This window comes from Zea mays, chromosome 10, assembly GCF_902167145.1.
Source record: "Zea mays cultivar B73 chromosome 10, Zm-B73-REFERENCE-NAM-5.0, whole genome shotgun sequence".
Lineage (NCBI taxonomy): Eukaryota > Viridiplantae > Streptophyta > Magnoliopsida > Poales > Poaceae > Zea > Zea mays.
In genome coordinates this window covers 22,369,172-22,393,466 of record NC_050105.1, presented here as the reverse complement: position 1 = coordinate 22,393,466, position 24,295 = coordinate 22,369,172, and the positions used below count along the sequence as shown (strand labels likewise).

Here is a 24,295-nt window from a genome sequence, read left to right as displayed (position 1 = left end):
AGTCCCCACAAGGACCACCACACAATTGGTGTCTCTTGCATTGGTTACAATTGAGTTGGAATCAATAAAGAATGAAGAAGAAAAGCAATCCAAGCGCAAGAGCTCAAATGAACACAAGTATCTCTCTCTCACTAGTCACTATTTGATTGGAATTGTGTTTGGACTTGGGAGAGGATTTGATCTCTTGTTTGTGTCTTGTATTGAATGCTATAACTCTTGTATGAGGTGTGAAGGCTGAAAACTTGGATGCATTGAAGTGTGGGTGGTTGGGGGTATTTATAGCCCCAACCACCAAACTAGCCGTTTGGTGAAGGCTGCTGTCGTATGGCGCACCGGACAGTCCGGTGCGCCAGCCACGTCACCCGGCCGTTGGATTCTGACCGTTGGAGCTTCTGACATCTGGGCCACCGGACAGTTTGGTGGTGCACCGGACAGGTTCTGTAGACTGTCCGGTGCGCCTTCTGCGCGTGCTCTGACTTCTGCGCGCACTGTAGCGCATTTAATGTCTTCTGCAGACGACCGTTGGCGCGAAGTAGCCGTTGCTCTGCTGGCACACTGGACAGTCCGGTGCTACACCGGACAGTCCGGTGATTTATAGCGGAGCGGCTCCCAGAATTCCCGAAGGTGAGCGGTTCGGATTTGGGTTCCCTGGTGCGCCGGACACTGTCCGGTGGTGCACCAGACACTGTCCGATGGCACACCGGACAGTCCGGTGCGCCAGACCAGGGCACACTTCGGTGGTCTTTTGCTCTCTTTGTTTGAATCCTTTCTTGGTCTTTTTATTGGTTTGTTGTGAACCTTTGGCACCTGTAAAACTTATAATCTAGAGCAAACTAGTTAGTCCAATTATTTGTGTTTGGCAATTCAACCACCAAAATCAATTAGGAAAAGTGAAAGGGAAATGTGCCCTTGGGCCATTTCTAAGTATTTTGGTGATTATTGTGCTAACACTTAACCAAGTTTTGTGGCTTAAGTCTTAAGTTTTACAGGATCACCTATTCACCCCCCCCCTCTAGGTGCTCTCAATTGGTATCGGAGTCGTTCTCTTCAAGAAGGGACTAATCGCCCGAAGAGATGGATCCTAAGGGAAAGGGGATGGTGGTCAACAACAACGAGAAGGAGTCTATCTTCAACGAGCCGAAGGATGACAAGCCTACCGACTCGGGCTCGGGCCACAAGCGCAAAGACGGGAAGAAGAAGAAGACAAGGCGCATCAAGGAGATCGTCTACTACGACAGCGATGAATCTTCCTCTTCCCAAAAGGACGACGACGACTACGAGAAAAAGAAAACGGTCAATTCGAACTTTTCTTTTGATTACTCTCGTATTCTTCAAAGTACAAATGCTCATTTGTTATCTATTCCACTTGGTAAACCTCCTCATTTTGATGGAGAGGACTACGGATTTTGGAGTCACAAAATGCGTAGTCACTTGTTCTCTCTCCATCCTAGTATATGGGAGATTGTAGAGAGTGGAATGCACTTTGATAGTACGGATAGTCCCATGTTCATTAATGAGCAAATTCATAAAAATGCACAAGCTACTACTGTTCTTCTACCACAAAGTGAGCGGCTTGGATAACGCCAAGCAAATTTGGGACACCCTCAAGATCTCTCATGAGGGGAATGACGTCACAATGCTCACCAAGATGGAGTTGGTGGAGGGCGAACTCGGGAGATTCGCTATGATAAGGGGAGAAGAGCCAACCCAAACATACAACCGGCTCAAGAACCTTGTGAACAAGATAAGAAGCTATGGAAGCACGCGATGGACGGACCACGACATCGTCCGCCTAATGCTAAGGTCTTTTACTGTCCTTGATCCTCATCTTGTAAACAATATTCGTGAGAATCCTAGGTACACCAAGATGACGCCCGAGGAGATACTTGGAAAGTTCGTGAGCGGGCGAATGATGATCAAGGAAGCAAGATACGTGGACGACGCATTGAATGGTCCAATCAATGAGCCTCAATCTCTTGCTCTCAAGGCAACAAGAAGCAAGGAGACGCTACCTAGCAAGGTGGCACAAATTGAGGCGGCCAGACTTAATGATGAAGAGATGGCTCTCATCATCAAGAGATTCAAGACGGCACTAAAAGGTCGCAAGGGGCAGCCAAGCAAGACCAAGACAAAGGGGAAGCGCTCATGCTAGTCTTAGCGATTAAGCATGCATCTAGACCGGACATGGTTCCAAGTTTGTCACCATTATTACATAGAGTAGACACTTGAAGTTCTGATAATGAAAATATTAGTAAGACATATAAGGCTTCTCACAACTTTCACGACTGATTCTTAGTAACAATCCCCGTCTCAGCGGCTATCTCCTTTTGTTTCTAGATATAATATGTTTTCACACATGGAAGAAGTTTTTCGGTATTGAGCAACTTAACCTGCTTGTTTATCTCTTCTTCTTCTTCTTTGAACTGTAACTTCTCTTTCTCTCAATTTTCACATGCTCCTCCATACAATTAACTTTCTTTTCCTAAAAAGTTGACAGTGCCTCAACCTCTTTCTTTGCAACTTCAGTTTGTTGAATCTCGTATGCGCTCTGGTCCATGGATATCTTTTGTAGCACCTCCAAACAAGCAGGTGAAGACGAGGAGTTGTTGGTGCTCATTTATTCCTTTGCCCTATCCCTACCAATTGGTCTGCTAGGAGGTGGCATCACATCTATGAGAGCTAGTTGGTCCACTTTGGCTCATTCCTCAAAAGAAGCCAACAATGCATGTTGGGAAAATTTGTACCGACAATGCCATCATACATCTTGAGAGCTTCCTTGACCTACAAAATGGGGCCGAGATTAGAAACATGATGAAATGGAGGTTATGTAATCACAATTAATTCATGCAAATTAGAGTGGAGCATAACCTTGTCGGTCATCACTAGCCACACTTTTGTTCCTCCTCAAAACTTTCGCATACATAGCAAATTTTGATGTTTCCTTCTGTATTGCAACAAAGATATGCTACGTTGCATCGTCATTGTCTTGAACTTGTTAAAGTATTTGTCTACCCCCTAGGTTTGGTTTGTTGTAGTAATTTGATCTTTACCAACATTGAGATAAGCAAAGCACAACAACTCATCCTCCTGGACACTAAAATTAATGCTACAAATAGGGATCTTTTAATAGCCCCTTTCTTTCTTGACCTACTAGGTCTCTGTGAGGTAACTTTATTGTTCTATAACTATTGAACTTTAATTTCATGCAGTAAGGTGAACATGTTCATCATAACATAACTTATGCACTTGTATTGGTACTAGAGGAAATGTAGGCTCACTAACCTGGTCACATCAAATTGGCTAGTCAAATCAAGACATCGATATGATCAACAAAATCAATTTAGAAGTGTAGTTCTCAATACCATGCATGCCACTAGAAGCTAGACTATCAAAATGTTGTCCATTGTAATCCTAGTCCTAGGTAACAACCATGAATACAAAGTTACATCACACATGAATATGGAATTGAGAAATTTCAGCATGGGTACAAACAAATGGAGAAGTGGGCCATTCGACATTAACCAAACTAGGTTCTTCATGCATTACATAATATATTATTAAAGTTCTAGAGACAGCAAACTAAATCATTAAATACTAAAAATTAATAATATATTATTAAATTTCTAGAGACAGCAAACTAAATCATTAAATACTAAAAATTAATTAATCTTGCGGGATTGGTCGCTATCATATTGCATTTTCCACTCATCGTGCATTTCCTACACATTATCGGGTGTAGACGACGTTGCCAGGCAAACCCATTCGACTAGCACCACCTCATGTTCATTAGTTATCCCTCCTTCAAGTGATGTCAGGTCGTACTCATGGAGAACCTCGCTGCATTAGATGGAGACCTTGCCGATCCAATCTAGGATCTTCACAAAAGGTGTCATCAAATTCATCAGCGGGAGGAGGATTCTTAAGAAGTTTATGAACCTCGACTTCCATCTCTTTGACAACCCATTTGAGTGTCGCGTATGGACTGTTTGACATGATGGATGCTACCAAACAAGTCCATGCATGATGCAAAATTAGGGCACATGCTTCAAGTCAACATATTGTATGCATATAAGTAATGAGATCATAAGAAATTGACCTCACACAACATGACACTATGCAAACTTAAAAAATAGAAATAGTGTTGCAACTAACTCCAATACAATATGCATGTGTTTTGGCAAACTAATACTTGTCTAAATTTATGATCATAGTGCCTAATTTTTTTGTCCTAGTCATCCATTGCCAACAAATTTTCACATGTTGTTTTAGTTTTATTAGGAAGAATAATAATATTTTCACTGGCTTGGGGAGGCACAAACATGAAATACTCGATTGTAAGTAAACAAGTTGGGTCTTATCAAAGTATGGACCATACATTGGGTGGGAACACTAGTATACTCATAAACGGAGGACACTCAATCACACTAGTTATGTGCATACTGATATATTTATGTTTGTGCCTGAAAACAATAACATGCTAGTTTAGTATGAACTCATAGTTAGATTGCATACCTTGCTAGGGAACATAGTACACTTTGTGTTTCACTTAAATCATAACCAGACAGCGTAACGTTACGAGTTAACCATGTTTTAGGAAATTCCTCATATGATATCCTACGGGTCAAAGCATAAAAAGTTATTGACATGCAAGGAGGCAAACTCAGTGGATCTAGCCTACTGCAAAACAGTGTCAAATATGGAGGTGAAGAAAACCAAATGCAGGGCTAGAAACAAAACTGGAGTTTGGGCACCGAGTGAGGCTAGTCTATTGCAACTGATGTGCATTGCTACCACAACGTTCAAAAATTCAGTGTTTTATACCCAAAATTGAAGGAGGGGGGAATACATCTTACCTCATCTGCACTTGCCTCATTGCTTACCATGAAGAGGTGTCATCGACGAAGCCCGGCGAACCGCGATGCCCGATGTGGTGTGGTCCCCTAGATCCTCGGTAAATAGATGCTTCCAGCCTTGCTTGCTCGCTAGAGTAGCGAAATAATAGCTTGGACCTGCTCTCCATGTCTTCATGGCTAGTGGAGAAGTCAAAGGTGAGCCTGTTGCTGAAAGGGCGACGTATGGCGGCAGTGGCTCTCTTCAGTTGAAAGGAGGGGAAGATTGAGATTATTGGAGAATAGTGGTTTGAGGAAGCGTCCACATCCCATGAATATCCACAATTCACTCATGTGTCGTGCATTATCCGTATCTACATGCGAAGTGAGTTGTCCACTTCTTCCTCACGTTAGGGTGTGGTTGCTGAAGAGGGAGCTTGCAGGAAGGGGAAGTAATCGACGTGCCCCGTTCGCCTCCCCTAGCCGTGAAGTATGTCGTGCCCACCGGTCGCCGCATGACTTCCCACCTGTAGGTCGTGCCTCCCTAGCAATCCCACACGCAAAGAATAAGGGGTCACTAGTGTCCACACCGCCACCAAGTCCTACATTGTCGTTGTTGCTCATGCAAAGATCGAGGAACTATGTATCACCAAGCTCGACCTGGACGCGAACCTTACCGAGGAGACTCAACACATCGAGAGGATATTCTTGTAGGTCTAGGATGAGGCCAACATCACTGAGTTCGTCGCCACCTCAGTCGAGGAGGCCACCTTACCTTTTTCCTCTGATGAGGTCGGTTAGGGCTTGCTGCATTGACCTCAATCTATGTCTAGTGTTGATAGCTTGTAATTGAAGTCTACAAAACCTCTATCCTTATTTTTAAGTAAGGTTACAGTTCAATGGTTGTTTCCAACTATGGATACTTTTGAATCTTGATCATGTGATTATGATATTTACCTTTTGGTCCTTGTATAAATTATTTGATCTCAAAACGTGTATATGTTATGAAATTATGTCATTTTATTATTGCAGGGATAGAGACCGATATGTCCAAGGTGATTATCATTTTAGACATGGTTACTGCAAGCATGATCCTTGGTTAAGACCTAGACTGAAAAGGAAATGAGAAATCTTCTATGGTGGGATTCTTTTAACCTACAACTATAGAATGACCTTACTTATCAATTCACTAGGTGAGTACCCGTGCGTTGCAACGGTAACATATAATAAATAATAACTTATATATAAAATGTGTCTTATATTATTATAAAAAAATATTTCATAATCCATTTGTAATCCTAGCCATACATAAATTTTGTTATTTTAATTTAACTGTTTCACTACTACATTACAACCATCAGTATCATGCAGACTTCGATATATACCACGATTTGCATGGTCTCATCATTGAAGAGCACGTGTCACACCTGCCGGTAGAAGTTCCCTCGTACATTGTCAGTCATCAGGTACGCACCACCATACACGCTTGCTTAAACAAAAAAAGCAAGTGTATGTGTTTGCGAAGAGAATTAAAGGCAGGCCGACACAAAAGCTACCCCGACGATGACGAGTGATCATTGTTGTCAGTCCTCCTCTGCGTCACCTATGGTGCCAAGATGACACCATAGTCCTTGATATAGTAGTCGTCAAACGCGCACGACATGGCGAGTACCGATGACTCTTGGCTGGGCTGCCAAACGAAGTGCACCCCGGGCTCATCAGCGAGGTAGTACACCTAGCCGTTGCACCAACGGATGTGTTACTCCTCTACATAAATCTTGTTCGAGGACACTCACACAACGTCAGCAACGACTGTCGTCCCAGCGCATAGGAATTCATGGCCGGTCAGTAGTGACTTACGTGAGAGGTTGAGCTTCAGGTGGATGATGAGCTGGACGGTGTGACGGCGCCGTTGTCGGATGCGGTGCCCATAACAACCCGATAGTAGCCGGCGTTGGCGACGACCATGAGGTCCCCCTATTTGAAGATGGACAGCGCGGTGCAGCCGCTCTGGACCGCGTCCAAGCGGTGGCTGCGCCGGAGCTTGCCGAACACAGCAACGCGTGTGGCCAAGTAGTACTGCTTCCAGAGGTTGAACTGGCAGTCGCTAAGCTTCTTCTCGTCGTCGATGAGCGACGCCAACGCGAGCGCCTCCTACCAGTGGTGTTTGTTCGGGGTTTCCAAGTAAGAAACATGGATTCATTTTTGGCATTGGTTTATGAAAATGACTCACAAGTTAGATCCATGGAAAAAATATTACGGAGAATAAATGTCACACATATAAAAAAGAATTTAAGTTGAAAACATTATTCAAACAAAATAAATTGCATGCAAGGCTCTTCTTTAAATACTACTCCCTCCATCCAAAAATATAATTCAGAAATCTCATTGATAATTATCTACTACTACACATTGTGCAAAGGTAGCAGGTGGGCTTTGGGAGAGATGTAGTAGATATTTTTACCGTAACAAATATTGATATAAACACACATGTGGTGTAGTGGTAGCTACAAGCACATTTGCTTGAGAGGTCGTAGGTTCGAATCCCATTGGGGGCCACATTTGTGTTTTTTTAATTTAATTTTAGCTAGGCGTGGGATGCACGTGGGAATGGGAATGGGATTTGCGGAGAGGGGGGAATGAGAAAGACAGTGTGGGGAGGGGTAATAACACTGACAGAACACGGAATGACAGCCGAGAATGGTAATGGTCTTTGCGGGGAGGGGGAAATGGGAATGACAGAGGGGGAAATGGGAATGACAGAACACGGAATGGCAGCCTACCCCTTACCGCCTTAATAAGTAGTAGAGATTAAATATCCCCTATTAGTCATGCAAATAGGAAATACATTAGCTCTGGTATTTAGATCTACTCATTTCTTTGCTACCTTTGTTACAAAGTGAGGGCAACTGAGACCCGATGCCCTGCACCATTATTCCTAAGGCTTCATGTACTGGTGAAAGAGTTCATAAGTAAATTTTATATTAGTTTTTGCATACAAGTTATTTGTCTTCTTACTAATGTTTAATCTGGTGACATGCTAAGCTTGCTTGTGTTACAAGATAACAATATTGTTGAATGCACCCTAATAAGTTAACTTTTTATCAGGGAAAGGAGGTTGGGCTGCTCCTTGTCTCAAGGACGCTGCTTTGTGAGATGACAAGTTGTGTGAAAGTTACTTTGAGGTACACGATATGTTAGACAGCATAGATGCAACAATAATATTAGTCTTGAATATTTATTGTTGTTTGAGAATTGGGATGATGATGGTGCAAACAATCTTGTGCTTTTATTGTTGTCCCTTATTGATTATAGATTGGGGTGCACGTTAGGAAAAATGTAGAAGACTACACTAATATAAGTGTGGTTGTTGTTTTAATGGATTCGAAAAATAGTTAGAATTATGTAGATAAATCTTAGTTCGGGGCAGTTGTAGTTCAGATCGATTTGAAGTTTTAGAGATGATACTCTGCAACAAGTTATCCCTTGTATTTCGTTGTTGATGTATGCATAACATTATCTCTTTACAATTTATATTTATTTTACTATTGGATTTCATTGTATGTATTGTTTTTAGTTTTCTCATACTACTTACTGCACATTTTTAGATAATTACAACAATGCAGACTCTTTACCAAAGGTGCAAATTGGTCCATCGTGATTTGAGTGAGTACAACATTCTATATTTTGATGTAGTGAAACTCCTGTTAAATAAACTTTTTCCTAAACATATTTTACTTCTCTAGTTTACTATTCCTTATTTGCATCCTGACGTGCCTATTATCCATGGTCATTTGTACATTATTGTTGTTTCACAATCCGTCGATCTTGATCACCCTTTAGCTTTGGGCTTCCTAATGGAAGATTACTTGTTTCTGTAGGTGAAAGTTGAACCCATCTCTGCATATATACCCATAAAATTATTGTGACAAATATGTTTAACACTTTGTAGGACTTCTATAAAAAAACAAGGTGTTCCTATCATGATAGTAACTGATTTGTTTAATTTTGTTATTGATCAAAGAAATTATGATGAAGATGTTGATGCTTACCTGGAAAAGGTACTTTTGTCTTTGAGTATACCACACTTTTATTGTAATGACCACTTATAAAAGCTATTATTGTTCTTGCTGCATGATGGGCACAAATTTGGTTGATTAACGATATTCTATTTTAATCACGAGCTTAGCAAAAGATTTTGGTAAACAAAGGTTTTTTTCCAAATGACGATGAAATTACTCCAACAATCATGGTACATGTTTTGGCCCCAAGCTCTTGCTTGTTTTGTATAATTCTTTCACAACTGGTTCATGGGCAATCAGTTTCTGTTACTTGGTTCATGTACTATTTCCACATCATTGATATATAACTATCCAATTTGTTGTATCAGAAGGAATGGTAGTCGAAGAAAATGTGAGATGGAATGTGTCGGTGTTTAGAGTCCGACCGCACACCCAGGGTTACCCTTGCGGTGCTTTTGGGTAGCACGGTGTTGTTGATTGTAACTCAATGGTTCGTGTTGGACACATGAGAAAGGGACAAACGATTTTCTGCAGGTTCGGGCCGCTTAGGGAGGCATAATACCCTACTTCCTAGGGTGGATCTATATGTGGTGGGGTTACAAGCGAGGTCTCCTGAATGGAGAAAAGCTAATGAGATAGGTAGATGGTCGATGGAAATGATGGGGTACCCCTGAGCCTTATATACACGATTGTGGGGCACTCCATACGTACATGAGGATCATGTCTCCTAAATAATAGTGAACCGACTGAACTGATCTCCCTACAATCCGGCCAACTTATCCCTAATCTGCCCCAATATTTGAGGACGTCATGCGCGAGAAAGTCGGATGGTTTCTGTGGATAACGCACGAGTCGACGAATTGTTTGGGCTTGAGTCCTTTGCCTTCTAAGGTCGGCCCATTCCGCCAGTAGCTCTAGCCCGGCCCACGAAGGGATGGCCTTGTGAGGTAAATGGCCCGTGGTTCCGCGCGAGGCCTTCTCGCCTTCTAGTGGATCCGGAGGATATCTGTCCCCCACAAAATGGTAGTAGAAGTAAAAATGGTATTATATGTTTTTGGTAGGGTTTAGGGGGAGATATAGGGAACCAAAAGTGGGAGGTAGTAGTATATGGGAAGGAATCATGCTGATGTGGCGAGATAGTGAGATGTAGGAAGAAATTAAGAGAGAACGATTGCGGACAACTTTAGAGTAGTACAGCCAAGTAGATGCAGTCGCCGACGCGTGCACACAAGAGGCGGGCCTCCTCATTGTAGAAGTAGAAGCTGACATGGCATCTAGCTAGTCGGCGTCAACAAAATTAGTGTTGTGGGAGCTAAGGCCTACCATTTCGTCTTCACACTGGTATATTAAATTATAGTTTAATCTTTTATTTATTTTATACCGTATTGTTTATGTTTAGAAAGTTATAATATTTGAAATTATATTTATCAGAAAATCTAATTATATAAAATTTATATATTATAATGTTTTAAAATTATTGGTTACATTATTGATCATAGACTTAGCCCTAGATTTTAACGTTTAAATCTATACATCTTATAAAATAATACTCCTTCTGTATTGAAGCAATTGGCATTCTCTATTTTTAGTAAGTCAAATGTTTTAAATTTTGATCAAATATGTACAAGAAAATTTAGTATTTATATAATACATAATTAGTACTATTAAATCTTTTTATAAAAAAATATTTAAAGATATAAATGCTGATAATATTTTTATGAATTTGTCAAATTTGGAAGAAAAAATTGACCAACATGAATACTGCAGTTATACTTATTGTTACATAGAAAATAGAATAGCAATTGTCACGTTTGCTTTAGGGGTATAGTATACCACTGTCTCCAACGTTATCCTCTGCATCACTTCTCTAAAAAAATTTCTGATTTATATCTTATTCATCTCCAACAATATGTAAATCTTATTCATCTCCGACAATATTTTCTATAAATTGTTCTTTATACATCAAAAGCTCATATTAGAGATATGTTTTACGCTAGTTTTTTTACATATTTATCGTACCCTTAAATATTATATATATATATATTAGTTCTACTTAATCCGTAACCTAAAAGTATAAAAAACAGACAAAGAAGAGAGGTAAGAGTCTATATAGAGAATAAATTAACCATTAAAAATAGACAAAGAAGAGAAGAAATAGTCTATATATGAAAAAACCTTCTGCATAATCACGGTAGAGAATTATATAGCTTACTAAAAATAAACTTAAGAGTAGCAACTAAGCTTGTCAAATAACTAAAGCAGAGTCGTACGTTGGAGACAGCGAGTATAAATTTGGTTAATTTGCCAAATAACCAAAGACAGCCTCAGGAGTCACTGAGTCAGGAGACAGCCTAAGTCACATTTTTGTACTGTTCTTATTTGCCAAATAATCAAGGCAGGCTCTGTACTGTACCCTTCTCTGTTACTATTTATATCAGGCATTCTCTCTGATAGGAACGGGGTGTCCGATCTTCCGTCAAGTGAAGGTAACTATCGATTTGGTGGAGATGTCATACAGACGATCCGGTTTCCAATCAACAAGACTAGAACCCCGCAATCGCAGCACCACTTCTCCTCTGGTTATCAACCATGCGCTGCTCGATTGACCTCGCCACGAAGGCTAATCCTTGCCTACGAATCAAAGACACAAGCAAGAACGAGAAAGAACAAAATATGAAAAATTGCGGATGGATGATTAAGCTCTTGAGTTGGGGTCTCACAAACCGATCTAACGGCGAACTGTTCTTGACAGATTAATTTAAGCAAAAACCCCTCTAACAAGAATGTGGCGGCTACTAATAAAGACTCTAGGGTTATGCAAGACCCCTTGGACGCCCTAATGGGCTCAACAAAGATACACGACCTAAAAGACCAAAAGACGGTGTCGCAGCGCCGGAACAGATTCTGGACGTCAACTTGTTTAGACAATTCCCGTCGATTCTGGATGAATTTGGACCTGAAACCGGTGTCATTGGAAGCTCCTCGAAATTATCTTTCCATCCATAGAAAGAACGTCCAAATCCAACTCCATATGCGACTTGGGCGTCCATTTTATTACGGGTTATTCCTGGAATCCGAAACTAAAATGAACTCGAATCGGTTTGGGCCTCCATCTTGATCCAGAGGTCCTAGCTGGTCTTCCCCGTCTCCAAGGACTTTCATACACCTATGCTGATCCTCTCCTTCATTCCTAAGTACAATTAAATTATTAGGTAGCATACTACTCTCAAATGCACAAGAATAATTACTTAGAAATAAGATCACCTGTAAACTCAATTGTCGAGCGTGTGCGCGAGTAATTGAGGAGTCAACTTGAGGAGTGTTATTCGTATCGGAGTGTTATTTGTATCCATGAGAGTGATGTCCTCGTCACTCTCATTACTGGCCGAGGTGCAAATAGCCCATAGAACTTTCGTTGGGTTCAGACTTAACAAATTTCTGTAATGTGCTTATAAGACATCTCTAAATCCACGACAGAAAATATAGAAATGACGCATTTTGGAGCATTTTCAAGCCACGTGTATGTGCTCTTCATGTCTTATCGCTTCAGAGAGAGAATGTACCAATACGAACAAAAATTGTGAAGGCCACAGAAGCCTATAGCTTTGACTGTCTATATACTGGGGAAAAAACGAGCAGAAAAAAATCAAAACCGATGTCCATATTTGATGCTTACCAGTTACCACACTACAGGATACAGAACATGGCTAGCAGTGTGATGTCGCAATGGTACAAATACCCACGTACAGAACTTGTTCTGCATTGGAAGTTATGAAAAATAAACAAGATCTCTGTTGGCCCTTTGTTGCTGGACTACCAACCTGCCACGTACAAGTTCGAATAGTATCTTACTGTTACGGCTTTCTGATTACCACTAACACATCAAGAGCTAGATCACATACTGCACATGTATACTGAAGAAGCACATTTAAACAAAACCAAATACATGAATTCCAAAAAGCATAGTTGGAAGTGCTCTCAAGTCCTCTTCCTCCTCTTATTACTTCGCCTTCTGTCACGCTCATCAGGGCTTGATTCTGACTCAGGCTCAGAACTGGACCCTGAACTAGAGCTTTCCGAACCAGATTCGGATCCACTTGAATCTGACTCTGATGATTCTGGCTTCTGCTGCTGCATTATTAGACGTGGCATGTTCTTCAAGTACTCCCTCAGGCTTTCCGTGATACCACCAAGACCAATGGACGTGAAGAAGTTGATCGAGAACCTTGTATTCTTCGGATGATCCTTTGGGAAGATAGACTCAAAGGAACCTTGCATGTTAGGATCATTCAGCCTCTCATTGAGTAGGCGTATGCCCAGGTGCTCCGATAATTCCTGCATCAGAAAAAAGGCATATCGGTATTCTAATGAATAAAATACAGGTAATGATAAATAGCTACGACTTGAAGGCAGGATCTTTCCAAACATACTTGGAACAATATTTTTATGAAAATACGAGAAGATGATGTTGTGTCTTCCTCTGTCAACCTGATGTAAGCCAAAACATGCCAAGGGAGTGCATCAGTCCCCAACAAATGTGCAAAGAACTTGGCAACATTCCTCAACTTGTTTGTTTCAAGACGATGAATCATCGAATATTGTTGCACAAAGCATTTTTCGAAGTTCTCTTGGTACACTTTATTGATCATGCAAAAACGCTGTCCTAGCAGCCCATAATAACGAAGATATGTTCTCTCCTGACTGCAACACTCAAGAAGCATAATGCACAGCTCCATCTGCCACAAAACAAACATTTTTGTCAGGGAACAATACTTGCACATTTTCCTCAAAAAAGTAATGATTGCCGATTTTTCATCAAGACAACAGAAGACAAAGCAATTAAAAACTTCAAAAAAATACCACAGAAGGAATTACAATTCAGACCATTATCAATACCCCCATATGAAAAGCCACTAAACCAACAAATGATTCATTACATTTATAACTAACAAAGTTACTTAACCATAACCATTATTTGTTTCTGTGCATGTCATCTATTTCAAGCTTAGTGACAATAACATAAATAATGGATGTTTGCTTGATTTAAATTTTTTGTTGAAGGTCACAGTTAGTTGAAATAATTTGTGACAGATGGAGCAGTAAAAACCAGAAGAGACTTAATATAAGTTACGCATTGCACTGCTGCACACAATATTAGTATTTGAGACAATATGTCTGCTAACTAGCAACGCATGAACTTACGAGTGATGTCAAGTCATGAATACTCCCTCCGTCTCACAAAAAAAGTCGCCCGGCGATTCAAAATTTGTCCCACAAAGGTAGTCGTCTGGCACACTGCCTCGCCATGGATCCCGCCATCATCTTATCACCACCCTCTTTCTCCATTGTTTCTCTCTCTCCCTTCCGCATGGCTGCCTGCTCCACATTGGCTCCAGCGGCCTAGTTCGCCCCGTCCTCAGCGGCAGCAGTACCCCATGTTCGTGCCCCGGCAGCCCTGATCGCCCGCTCCTCGGTAGCAGATGTGGCCCCTGCTACCACCCCAGCAGCGGAGGTGGCCCCGCGCCGGCGCTTGGTGGTGGAGGCAACTCGATTGCGTGCGCGGGGGGGGGGGGGGGGGGGGGGAGTCAGGTGCATCTTCGTGTTGGTGGCATGGACGAGATCCACGACGGCAGCGACCAACACAGGTCCGACCAGGCCCGTCCCTACCCAGACAAGCCAGAGCAGCAGTGGCGTGATTCTTCTCGAGATACATGGCGTCGGCGTCGAGGTCCCGAACGGCAGCTGTGGAAGGCAGAATGGTGGGCACGATGCTCAAGGTCATCGAGCCAGTTGAGGGCATGGTGGTCTTTTCCACTTCTTGCTAGTTCCACCTCAGGCTTGTAGAGCGACAATCTTTGTGGGACGGAAGGAGTATATTTTACAGTACATGTACCCTCAGCATTTTCAAATCTAATTTTCTGCTCTTCTGGCCAAATCAGATATTACAGTTAATCTAATCTCTCGAGGTTACAAAGTGTAGCGAGTAATGCAATGCTCAGAAGCAAACACTGCAAACCAATTTATCAGAAAACAGTATCTTGTGAAATCGCCAAAACTAGCTCAGCTAAACCAATGATAAAAAGGAGTTAATAAAGGTGTTGTAACAATGTAACTATATATGTTAAAGGAAGGATTAACCACCAAATGATAACTTGTATTCTTGGTAGCATCTTTGACAACAGTAGTAAGTGTATCATAGATCCTAAAGGTGATAGCAACAGAATTCCTCTATCATGCTCAACCATTCAAGAACACTTCATATGAAATGAATTGTTATCTTTCTAATTACCATTGAATCAGCAATTCAGGCTGTACCTAGGTGGTGACCAAACGAGTGGTCACTTTTCACAACATGTCTAACCTCTGTAACATGGTGAGTATTGAAGTATTAGGTTTAATCTAAAGCAAACTATACTTAAACATAGCTATGGAAAATTGTCACAATAAATTACAACAGCAAAGCTTTTTAGTCCCAAGCAAGCCGGGTATGCTAAAGTTAAAAACCCAACAGAACCCACAAGTAAAGGTTCGAGCACATGGATGGCCGTTTTCCACGCACTCCTATTGAAGGCTAAATCTTTAGTCAATGAACATGCAAAAGGAGAAGGGAACCAAACACAAACAAGCAATGAATCAATCAAGAAACACCTCAACAAAAATAAATCAATATTAGATATCATAATCAATATCAGAAATCATATTCACATGAAATCAAGAAACGCTTCTGATGCTTACCTCTTGACCAGGCTCAAGCTTAATTTTCATAAGCTTGTGTCCAGCTTCTTCAAAATCAACACTAGACATAATAGTCAAATATATTGTTCTTCTAAGATTCACAAGATTTGTCTCTGTTCTATCCCTTATCTCCATTTGTTCCTCATCCTCTTCATCAGATTCATCATCATCATCATCATCATCATCAGAAGCAGCATCTGATCCTTCTTCATCTTCAGAAGACTCTGCTCCCAGGATGCTTCTCTTTAGATTCTCATATGCCTTCTCATCTTCAACAAAATTGGGGTTTGCCTGGAAAACATCTGCAATTAAACAGAGGTCAGCATTACATCACACAAAACAGGATCTCTTCACTCAGAAAGTTCATATTATCAATGTAGCATAGAAGAACATTCATGCAACAACAAAACCTTACTTAGATTGGTCTCAGGGTCTAGGTGATCTTCAAGGGATATCTCATGTGTAAACTGGTCATCCTGCTCCACTAGATCCAACTCTGGACGGATGGCTGGGAAACCCTGCATAAATGGAACAAAAATCATCTGTCAGAACATTCAATGAACATGCAATGGAAAAACACCAGGCTTCTGAACTTTGAGCATTTTCAAAATCAGGAGCATGGTTTTTGACGTGTCACCTGGGATTGAGGCATACCCCAGGTGCCACAGGATGCCACAAGGTTTTAGTTACACCATATCACCTAGGCGTCGCCTAGGAGCCTAGGCATAGTCATATCCCCAGTGCAACAGGACACCACAGCACCTTAAAAACCATGATAACATTTTACCTGGAATTTAGCTTTTCTAATTGCAAAAAGGCCTTCAATCAAAAATTGCACTCGCTTGTCTATTTCTCCTTCATGAAGAATACCTCGAAATCTTTCAAAAATAGCTGCAAGAATTGATCAGGAGGGTAAATACTTTGTGAATAGAACAAGAAATAGGAGAGGGAGAACTAACAGCATGGAGTCAATGAAGGCTTATTCACAATGGTCAAATTAAGGCTGAATAGAATTTTCAACATTTATAAATAAATAATCACATTTAATGACAAACTTAACATTCACCCTCAAATAAAAAAAACTTTTTGGACACAGTATTCAAAAGAGAACAGAAAATGAAACATTAGTACATCTTATAATGAGTGACAAACATAAAGAACAAATAATGATCTTCAAGCACAACCCAAACAAGTTCATTATATCATCTTTTGTATGTCCCACCCAGTTTTTAATGGATAAATTATTAGCCAGAACTTAAATAGTTGATTGTACACATACTAAAATAATATGTATATAGTTAATGGAAAGATTATTTGTGGAAAAATTACATGCATTGGCTCTAAGGAATACTCCCCCTCCGGTCCAGTCTATAAGGCACACGTGCATGTCAAGATTCAAACTTCACAATCTTGACCAATAATTTGTTAACTATTGTAACACAAACTTGATACAATTAGATTTATAATCAAATATACTGCCAATGATCATAACTTTCTAACTATAAAAAATAAAATACAACAAATGTGTTACTCGTTAGGGTTTTGGTTATCTCTTGTGTATTTACCCTCTCGCCCCTGCTGTAATGGGCCTGGCCCAACTACCGAGTCTATTAATACAACTCCCAACCCCACTCAGGGGTTAGGGTTTTCCAATCTTACAAAATGAATGGTCAAATTGTAATTTACAATACCATGTCATGTCTGACTGTGCCTTATAAACTAGACCAGAGGGAGTATTACAATCAAGATGTATAGAAGGATTCAGAGACATTTTGACCGTGTACTTAATAGTGGCTAACACTAGTTTGTACTTAAAAGCAACCATCATGGGCAATAGCTAACCTATGTAAAAAAAACTCGATCGGGGAGGGAAAGACCACCCTCCCGGTATTATATTAAGATGAGGCTGAAACATGGTCCCGGCCGAGAAAATCCCGAACCCTAGCCCTCCATCACTAGCGGGCCGTCATTGTCCACTCTGCAACAGCCAGCCGGAGGGTGGCGAGCAGGACGTAACCCGGGAGCAGGCGGAGCACAACGAGGAGATTTTTTTAACCAAGCCTGAAATTCGTCCCCGAGGAGGATCGAACCCAGTACCTGGAGGTGCTACTCGGAAGCCTTAACCATTACGCTAGAGGCTCTTTCGCTAGCTAACCTATGTACAAAATTAAAAAATTTACTTTACTTAATTAAACAACTAGCACAGAAGATAATATTGCCAGATTCACTTCAATTCACATAGCAGCATAAATCAAATAATTGTACTTATGCATTGCAGTTTTTCTTCTCCAGAGCATCCAGAAGACCAGAACTAAGACTGAACATCTAGTGTTTCACTATTGGTCCGCAATAATGCATCTTATACAAAGTTAAAACAAGATTTATATGTTCTTCCAAAACCCAGATAATCACATGATTGACCTAACCATCATCATGGTATTTAAGTACTTTAGAATTAACCACAAGACCATACCACATTGGATATACAATTTGAAGATCCATAAATGAATGTTGATGCTATAAAATGTGTGTGGCCAAAACGATCATGCACCACCAAAAGCTAACAAGTTTAACAAGCCATACTCAGACAATTGTCTGAAATAGCTTACCATGAAGCCCTTGAGGAGACAAGTCCTGCAGCATTGCCCCACACTCTTTGACAAAACCCACAGCCACCTATCATTGACCAAAATATGCACATGTTCCAGGATTGAGTAAGTTGTTAACAAAATAAAGTCAAATGGTACATAAGGTCCAAGTTGTGTACCTCGACGCTATCATCAGTCGGATTTTCCAGGAGTACAGTAAGAAGCTCCAGCGCCACAAGTTCATGTGCCACCACCTGATTTACCAAGTGCGCAATGAATTTGGTTGCTGCAAGCAATTGGGGCTGCAAGTAAAGGAGAACTTCAGTAAGAAATTTATGCAGAAACTAACAATTAAGCACATATGTAATTCTTCACACTCAGATATTAAGCATCCTAAATGTAAGTAACAATTCATCTTATGTACATAAACAGCAAACGTCAGTGTATACAAGCCCCAGGTATAAACAACAACTTTTGCTAGTTCTTTTATTTGACTTTAATCCATAATCCAAGTAGAAGGTATATCCTATGTAACTTCCAAAACCTGCATTAATCCAGTTCATGAGTTCAAATACAAATGGAAAGCAATGTGAAGTGTTGTGCAAAGAATTTCATGAGCCAACTACAAACCTTTGTAATTGCAGAACAGCAGATCTATTGGTGTATGCACCAATAGTTCTCCTTCAGCTGCAGACTTAAGTAGCCATTTTTTCCAGACTAACATAAATAGGATAGCCCATTTTGTAAATGGTTTAAAAAATTGCAAAGATCTTGATAAGGATTAGATAAGCAACCATACAATAAGTGAAACTAATTATATGAAAACACCTTGGAATGCAACTAGACCCGGCGTTTGTAGATTCTAAATGAGTCATTCTTAAATAAAAAAGTAACAAAGTACTAAAACACTTCTTGAGCTGAGGAAAATGAAGACAAGCTCACCTTGTCATTTCGCTTATATGCCCTCTTGAGCTGGAGCACGACACGAACAAGAAGCAACTTCCCAATCTCAGGGAACTTGGTATTCACAACCGCAACTAGCGCAGCAAATACATCAGTAAACCCAGGCGAGGCCATCTGTGACTTGATGCAAGACTGACAGAAGAGCCCCCGCCCACGAACAAGGTTCTCTGCAAAGAGCTCTGGCACTATATTCTTGATATTGGTCGCATTCACCTTATTCACCAGCCCATTGATGCTCTTCTTGAGAGCATCCCAGGTGAGGCGCTGATACTCAGGGCTCGACTTGTCCTCCATATCACGCATCATCTGCGCCATGCGGAAAGGCGGGATGTAGATCCCACCCGTGCGCCCAGGGATCATCTCCGGAAGGAGCGGCGGTGGGGGAGGCAGTGGCGGGGTCAGCTCCTTCACAGGGCTTCTACGGCGCTCGTCTCCCTCGTCCTCCCTTCGCCTACGGTCGTCCCGCCGCCTCGAACCCTCGTCTCGGCGCCGGCGGCGATGGCGACGGCCGTCGGGCGAGGACCCTGACTCCGAGCTAGGGCTCCGGCGCCGGTGGCGCCGTCTGTCTTTCTCCCGGTCTCGCTTGCCACGGCGGTCGTCCGGCTCATCATCCGGATCCCTAGCCCGCCTGCGACGACGTCCTTCCTCCTTCTCATCGTCGGAAACCCTATCGCGCATCCTCCGGCGTTCGCCACCTTCCTCCCCGTCTGAAACCCTGTCGCGCCGGGGAGATCGGTTGTCGCCGTCTTCATCCCTTCCGGGCTTGGCGTGGCCGTTCTCCTTCTCCTCAGAGGGCTTGGCGTCTCGGCCGCGGCCGCGGCTGTCGGAATCGGGCGGCGAAGCCCTAGATCTGCGACGGCGGTCCGCGTCGACGCCGAGGGAAGGCGAGCGAGGTGGATACGGGGACGCGCGGCGCTTGCGGCGGCGCGGGGAGACGTCATCGTGGTGGCTGTGGCGGCGGCGGCGCGGCGGGGAGACGGAGTTAGCCATAGCCGGGACCGAGGGTTTTGTGGTTTGTGGTAATAATTCTAGGGAAGCGGGGTCGTGGCCGCGAGCCCGCGAGAGGGGAAAGGATGGAAATTGGATACGAAGAAAATAGAAATCGGTTCGATCGGTTCTGTGTAGCCGACAAGAGATCGATTCGATCGGTCCCGTGTAGCCTAGTAAGTAGTAAGGGTCAGATCTAAGCTTTCAGCTTTTTTGAAATTTTATAATTTAGCTTTGGAACCATTTAAAAATAAAAAGCTTCAAGAAGTTAAAAATCGAAAGCTCAAACCATTTAAAAATAAAAAGCTTCAAGAAGTTAAAAATCGAAAGCTCACTAGAGTAAGTTCTGAACCCTATTTGGTACAACTTATTTTCAGTTTTTAATAGATTTACGAGGTATTTAAATGCACTACAACTAATAGTTAGTTAGTTAAAATATTGCTAGTTAAATTAGCTAGCTAGTTAACTATTAGATAATTTGCTAAAATAGCTAATAGCTAAAGTAATACCTAGATTGTTTCATTGTCTTCAGTTAATTTTAGCAGCTAACTATTAGATCTAGTGCATTCAAACACCCCATAAGCAGAAGTTTTGCTAAACAGGTAGCTTACACAACAGTTTATCAGTTTAGCTGCTTCTCGAAATAAACTTGTCGGTGTTTGGACCACGGGTCCTTAACCAACTAGTAAATGTGTCGCGTAGCCGACTCTAGATGGTGAGCGAGAAGACACAAGCAGTTATCCTGGTTCGGGCAATACAATGCCCTATTCCAGCAGAGGAGGATGAGGCTTATATTACTCGCACTGTGGTGCTTGTAGTAGGGGGTTTACAAGCACGGCGGGAGAGAGGAAGTCCCGAGTCCATAGAGATGATTGAGTCAAATACTAATATCTAAGACAAAGTGGGGGAGTGAGCGTTCGTCTGCGTGTCCCGTGGATGGATCGTCCTCTTGGGGGATCACTGCCCTATTTATACACGAAGGGGAGCGTCTACAGTGAAGCTGGTGTTGTATCCGAAGGAGAGACGTCTTGGCGCCCTGTAAGCCGACGTGATGACGCACTGTGCTGCTGACTCGCGCCTGCTGATTTCCCGTAGAGAGCCGAGGCAGAGACCGAGGGGTTGTCCGTACGCCCGAGCCCCCGAGGGAGAGGTTGCCCATGCCGTAGTTGTTGTAACAGCGCCGGGGTATGGGCCAAAGGCTGCTTACGGGGTGTGTCAGCGTCCTGACACGGGATGACGTCGAGATTCCCTGTTGCGCTTATCGAGATCAGAGCCCCTGGTTAGTTGAGGCGGAAGTCTTCCCGAGGCGTTAGTCGAGCCGTCCCTTGACGTGCACCACAGTCGGGCGGAGTGGCCGTCTGCAGGATTCACGGCGTAGTAGGTGGCCAAGGCCGAGCTCGGGCGAGGTGGAGAATTTGCCCGAGGACCAAACTTGATGTTGGTCGAGGCGGAGAAATCACCCGAAGGCTAGAGCCGAGGTCGGACGAGGCAGAGAGATCGCGCCCGCGGGCTGAATCCTGCTTCGGGTGAGGCAGAGAGATTGCGCCCGAAGGCCAGTCTACTCGACTTGTCGTATTAGGCGTCCCATCGGAGGGTGGCAGGCGGCGTGCGCACACTGTAGTGTAAACGTAATCATGTTGTGGCGCCAGACATGATCGTCGTCTTATCTATCACTGTGCTCTGTTGTCGTAGCATGGGTTGGCACACGCATTAAATGTGCATGTCCCCTTCCTATTTTCGGGTGCCCCTGTCCTATTTGTCTGAGGCTGGCTCGGGCGAGACGGTCGGTGCGGCGGCAACCTCAAGCGAGGCGGAGTCCTGCCCGAAGTGGGAGACTCTTGGGGAGATGTTTCGGTCTTTGTGGATAGCTCGGGTGTCACCCCTCGGGGGTTTTCGTCCTTGTTTCTCTGAGTGCGTTTGTTAGGGGATAATTCGGGTATCCCTAATTATTACCCTTGACAGTAGCCCCCGAGCCTTCCAAGGAAGTAGTTTGGTACTTGTTTGGAGGCTCTACTGCTCGCCTGCGAGCGCGCTGCTTTTTGAGAGGTAGGACGTGTTTGTTTTCCGATTGGTGCGCGTGAAAGGGGAATGGGCTTAAAAAAATTCCTATAATCGATTTTGGTGTTTGACGTCCATCACAAACCATGTGAACTAACTAGGTTGCTTAGATGACATTTATCTCAGGTGCATAAGGTTCAACATAAACCAAGAAAGAAATTAAGTTGGTGACTCAACCAAGTTTGGAGCAATGATTAGTATTGGTGCTGCCAGTGGCGCACCGGACACTGTTAGGTGTGCACCAGACACTATCCGGTGCCCAGGTCAAGGCACCAACGAACTAGCCACTCTCGGGTTTTCTGAGAGGCGCTCCGCTATAATTCACCGGACTGTCCGGTGTGCACCGGACAGTGTCCGGTGAGCCAACGAAGAAACGGTCACCTGCGCACAACGGTCGACTGCAAAAGTGAACAGTGCGCAGTCAGAAGTCAGAGCAGCGATGTCAGGATGCACTGAACATGTCTGGTGTGCCACCGGACTGTCCAGTGCAGCTATAAGACAAAGGACTTAAATGGTCAACGGCTCCAAACCCCAACGAGCAGCTGACGTGGCACGCATCGGACACTGAACAGTGCCATGTCCGGTGCGCCATCGACAACAACGACTAGATAGTGGTTGGGGCTATAAATACCCCCAACCACCTCCATTCAAGCCAATCCAAGTTTTTTGAACTTCACATTCATTGCAAGAGCAAAAGACTACACTCCAAGGCACAATCAATAGAACAAATCCTCTCTAAGCTCCCAAATCAACTCAATTGCTTAGTGACTTGAGAGAGGGTGTTTTGTGTTCTTTTGTTGCTCTTGTTGCTTGGATTGCTTTCTCCTTCTCATTCTTATTCTAAGTGTTTTGAAAAGCTAGCAAGAGACACCTAAGTGTGTGGTGATCCTTACAGGGTCTTAGTGACCCAAGTGATTAAGGAGAAATCTCGATCGGTCTGTGTGACCGATTGAGAGAGGGAAAGGGTTGGAATAGATCGAGCCTTTGTGGCCTCCTCAACGGGGACTAGGTTCTTTAGAACCGAACCTCGGTAAACAAATCACCGTGTTCACTTGTTGATCTTCACTTGATTTGTTTTCCCTTTTTCCTCTCTCTAAAAGTTCCCTTTCTCATATTGATTTGAGTTTGCTCCCAAACATTATCCTCATTGATTGAGCAACTCTAAGCAAGGAGAACTATCTTCCGTACTCCGATTTAATTCTAACGCTAACCCCGGCCTTAATGCATGCTTAAAGTTTGTAAATTTCAGAATTCACCTATTCACCCCCCTCTAGGCAACTTTCAATTGGTATCGGAGCCCGGTGCTTCATTAAGAGTCTAACAACTCGAAGTGATGTCGGGAGATCACGTCAAGAGGGAGATAGTCATCGACGACAAGGCCGAAGGCTCAGGAAGGAAGAACAATGAACGGACTCCGTCAAGGGAGTCCGGTGACAAGTACAAGGAGGAGTCTGCTTCCTCCATCAAGTCACATAGGAAGGGTGACAAGAAGAAAAAGAAAATGAAGAAAGTGGTCTACTACGAGACCGACTCTTCATCACCTTCCACATCCGGCATCGAGTCTACTACTTTGAAACGCCAAGAGCGTAAGAAGTATAGTAAGGTGCCTCTTCGTTATCCTCACATTCTAAAGCGGCTCCTCTACTTTCCGTACCCCTAGGCAAACCACCATACTTTGATGGTGAGGACTATTATATGTGGAATGATAAAATGACGCATCATCTAACCTCACTCCATGAAAGCATTTGGGATATTGTTGAGTTTGGAGCGTAGGCACCACAGGTGAGCGACGAGGACTACGACTCGGATGAGGTCGCCCAAATTACGCATTTTAACTCCCAAGCAACTTATATATTCCTCGCTTCCTTGTGTCAAGAGGAGTATAATAAGGTGCAAGGGTTGAAAAATGCTAAAGAAATTTGGGATGTCCTCAAGACGGCGCACGAAGGGGACGAGGTGACCAAAATCACTAAGCGTGAGATGATCGAGGGATAGCTCGGTCGATTCGTCCTCAACAAAGTGAAGGAGCCACAAGCAATGTACAACCGACTCAAAACGATGGTCAACCAAGTGCGCAACCTCGGGAGCACCAAGTGGGATGACCATGAAATGG

The 24,295-nt window shown here is 42.9% G+C and overlaps 1 protein-coding gene and 1 pseudogene across 1 annotated transcript; one reads left to right on the top strand and one right to left on the bottom strand.

The window, feature by feature from the left end:
- The window catches only part of LOC103642342 (uncharacterized), a 32,587-nt pseudogene extending 23,389 nt beyond the window's left edge, over positions 1-9,198 (top strand).
- A 3,291-nt stretch (positions 9,199-12,489) lies between these two features.
- On the bottom strand, positions 12,490-20,294 carry LOC103640938 (pre-mRNA-splicing factor CWC22 homolog). The gene is made up of 8 exons (XM_020545568.2): positions 19,117-20,294; positions 18,354-18,476; positions 18,196-18,262; positions 16,374-16,477; positions 16,002-16,104; positions 15,587-15,888; positions 13,282-13,587; positions 12,490-13,186 (listed from the first exon to the last, which is right to left on the bottom strand). Exons 1-8 carry the CDS (start codon positions 20,125-20,127, stop codon positions 12,830-12,832), a joined length of 2,373 nt encoding a protein of 790 aa, XP_020401157.1. The 5' UTR covers positions 20,128-20,294; the 3' UTR covers positions 12,490-12,829.
- Positions 20,295-24,295: the final 4,001 nt, after the last annotated feature.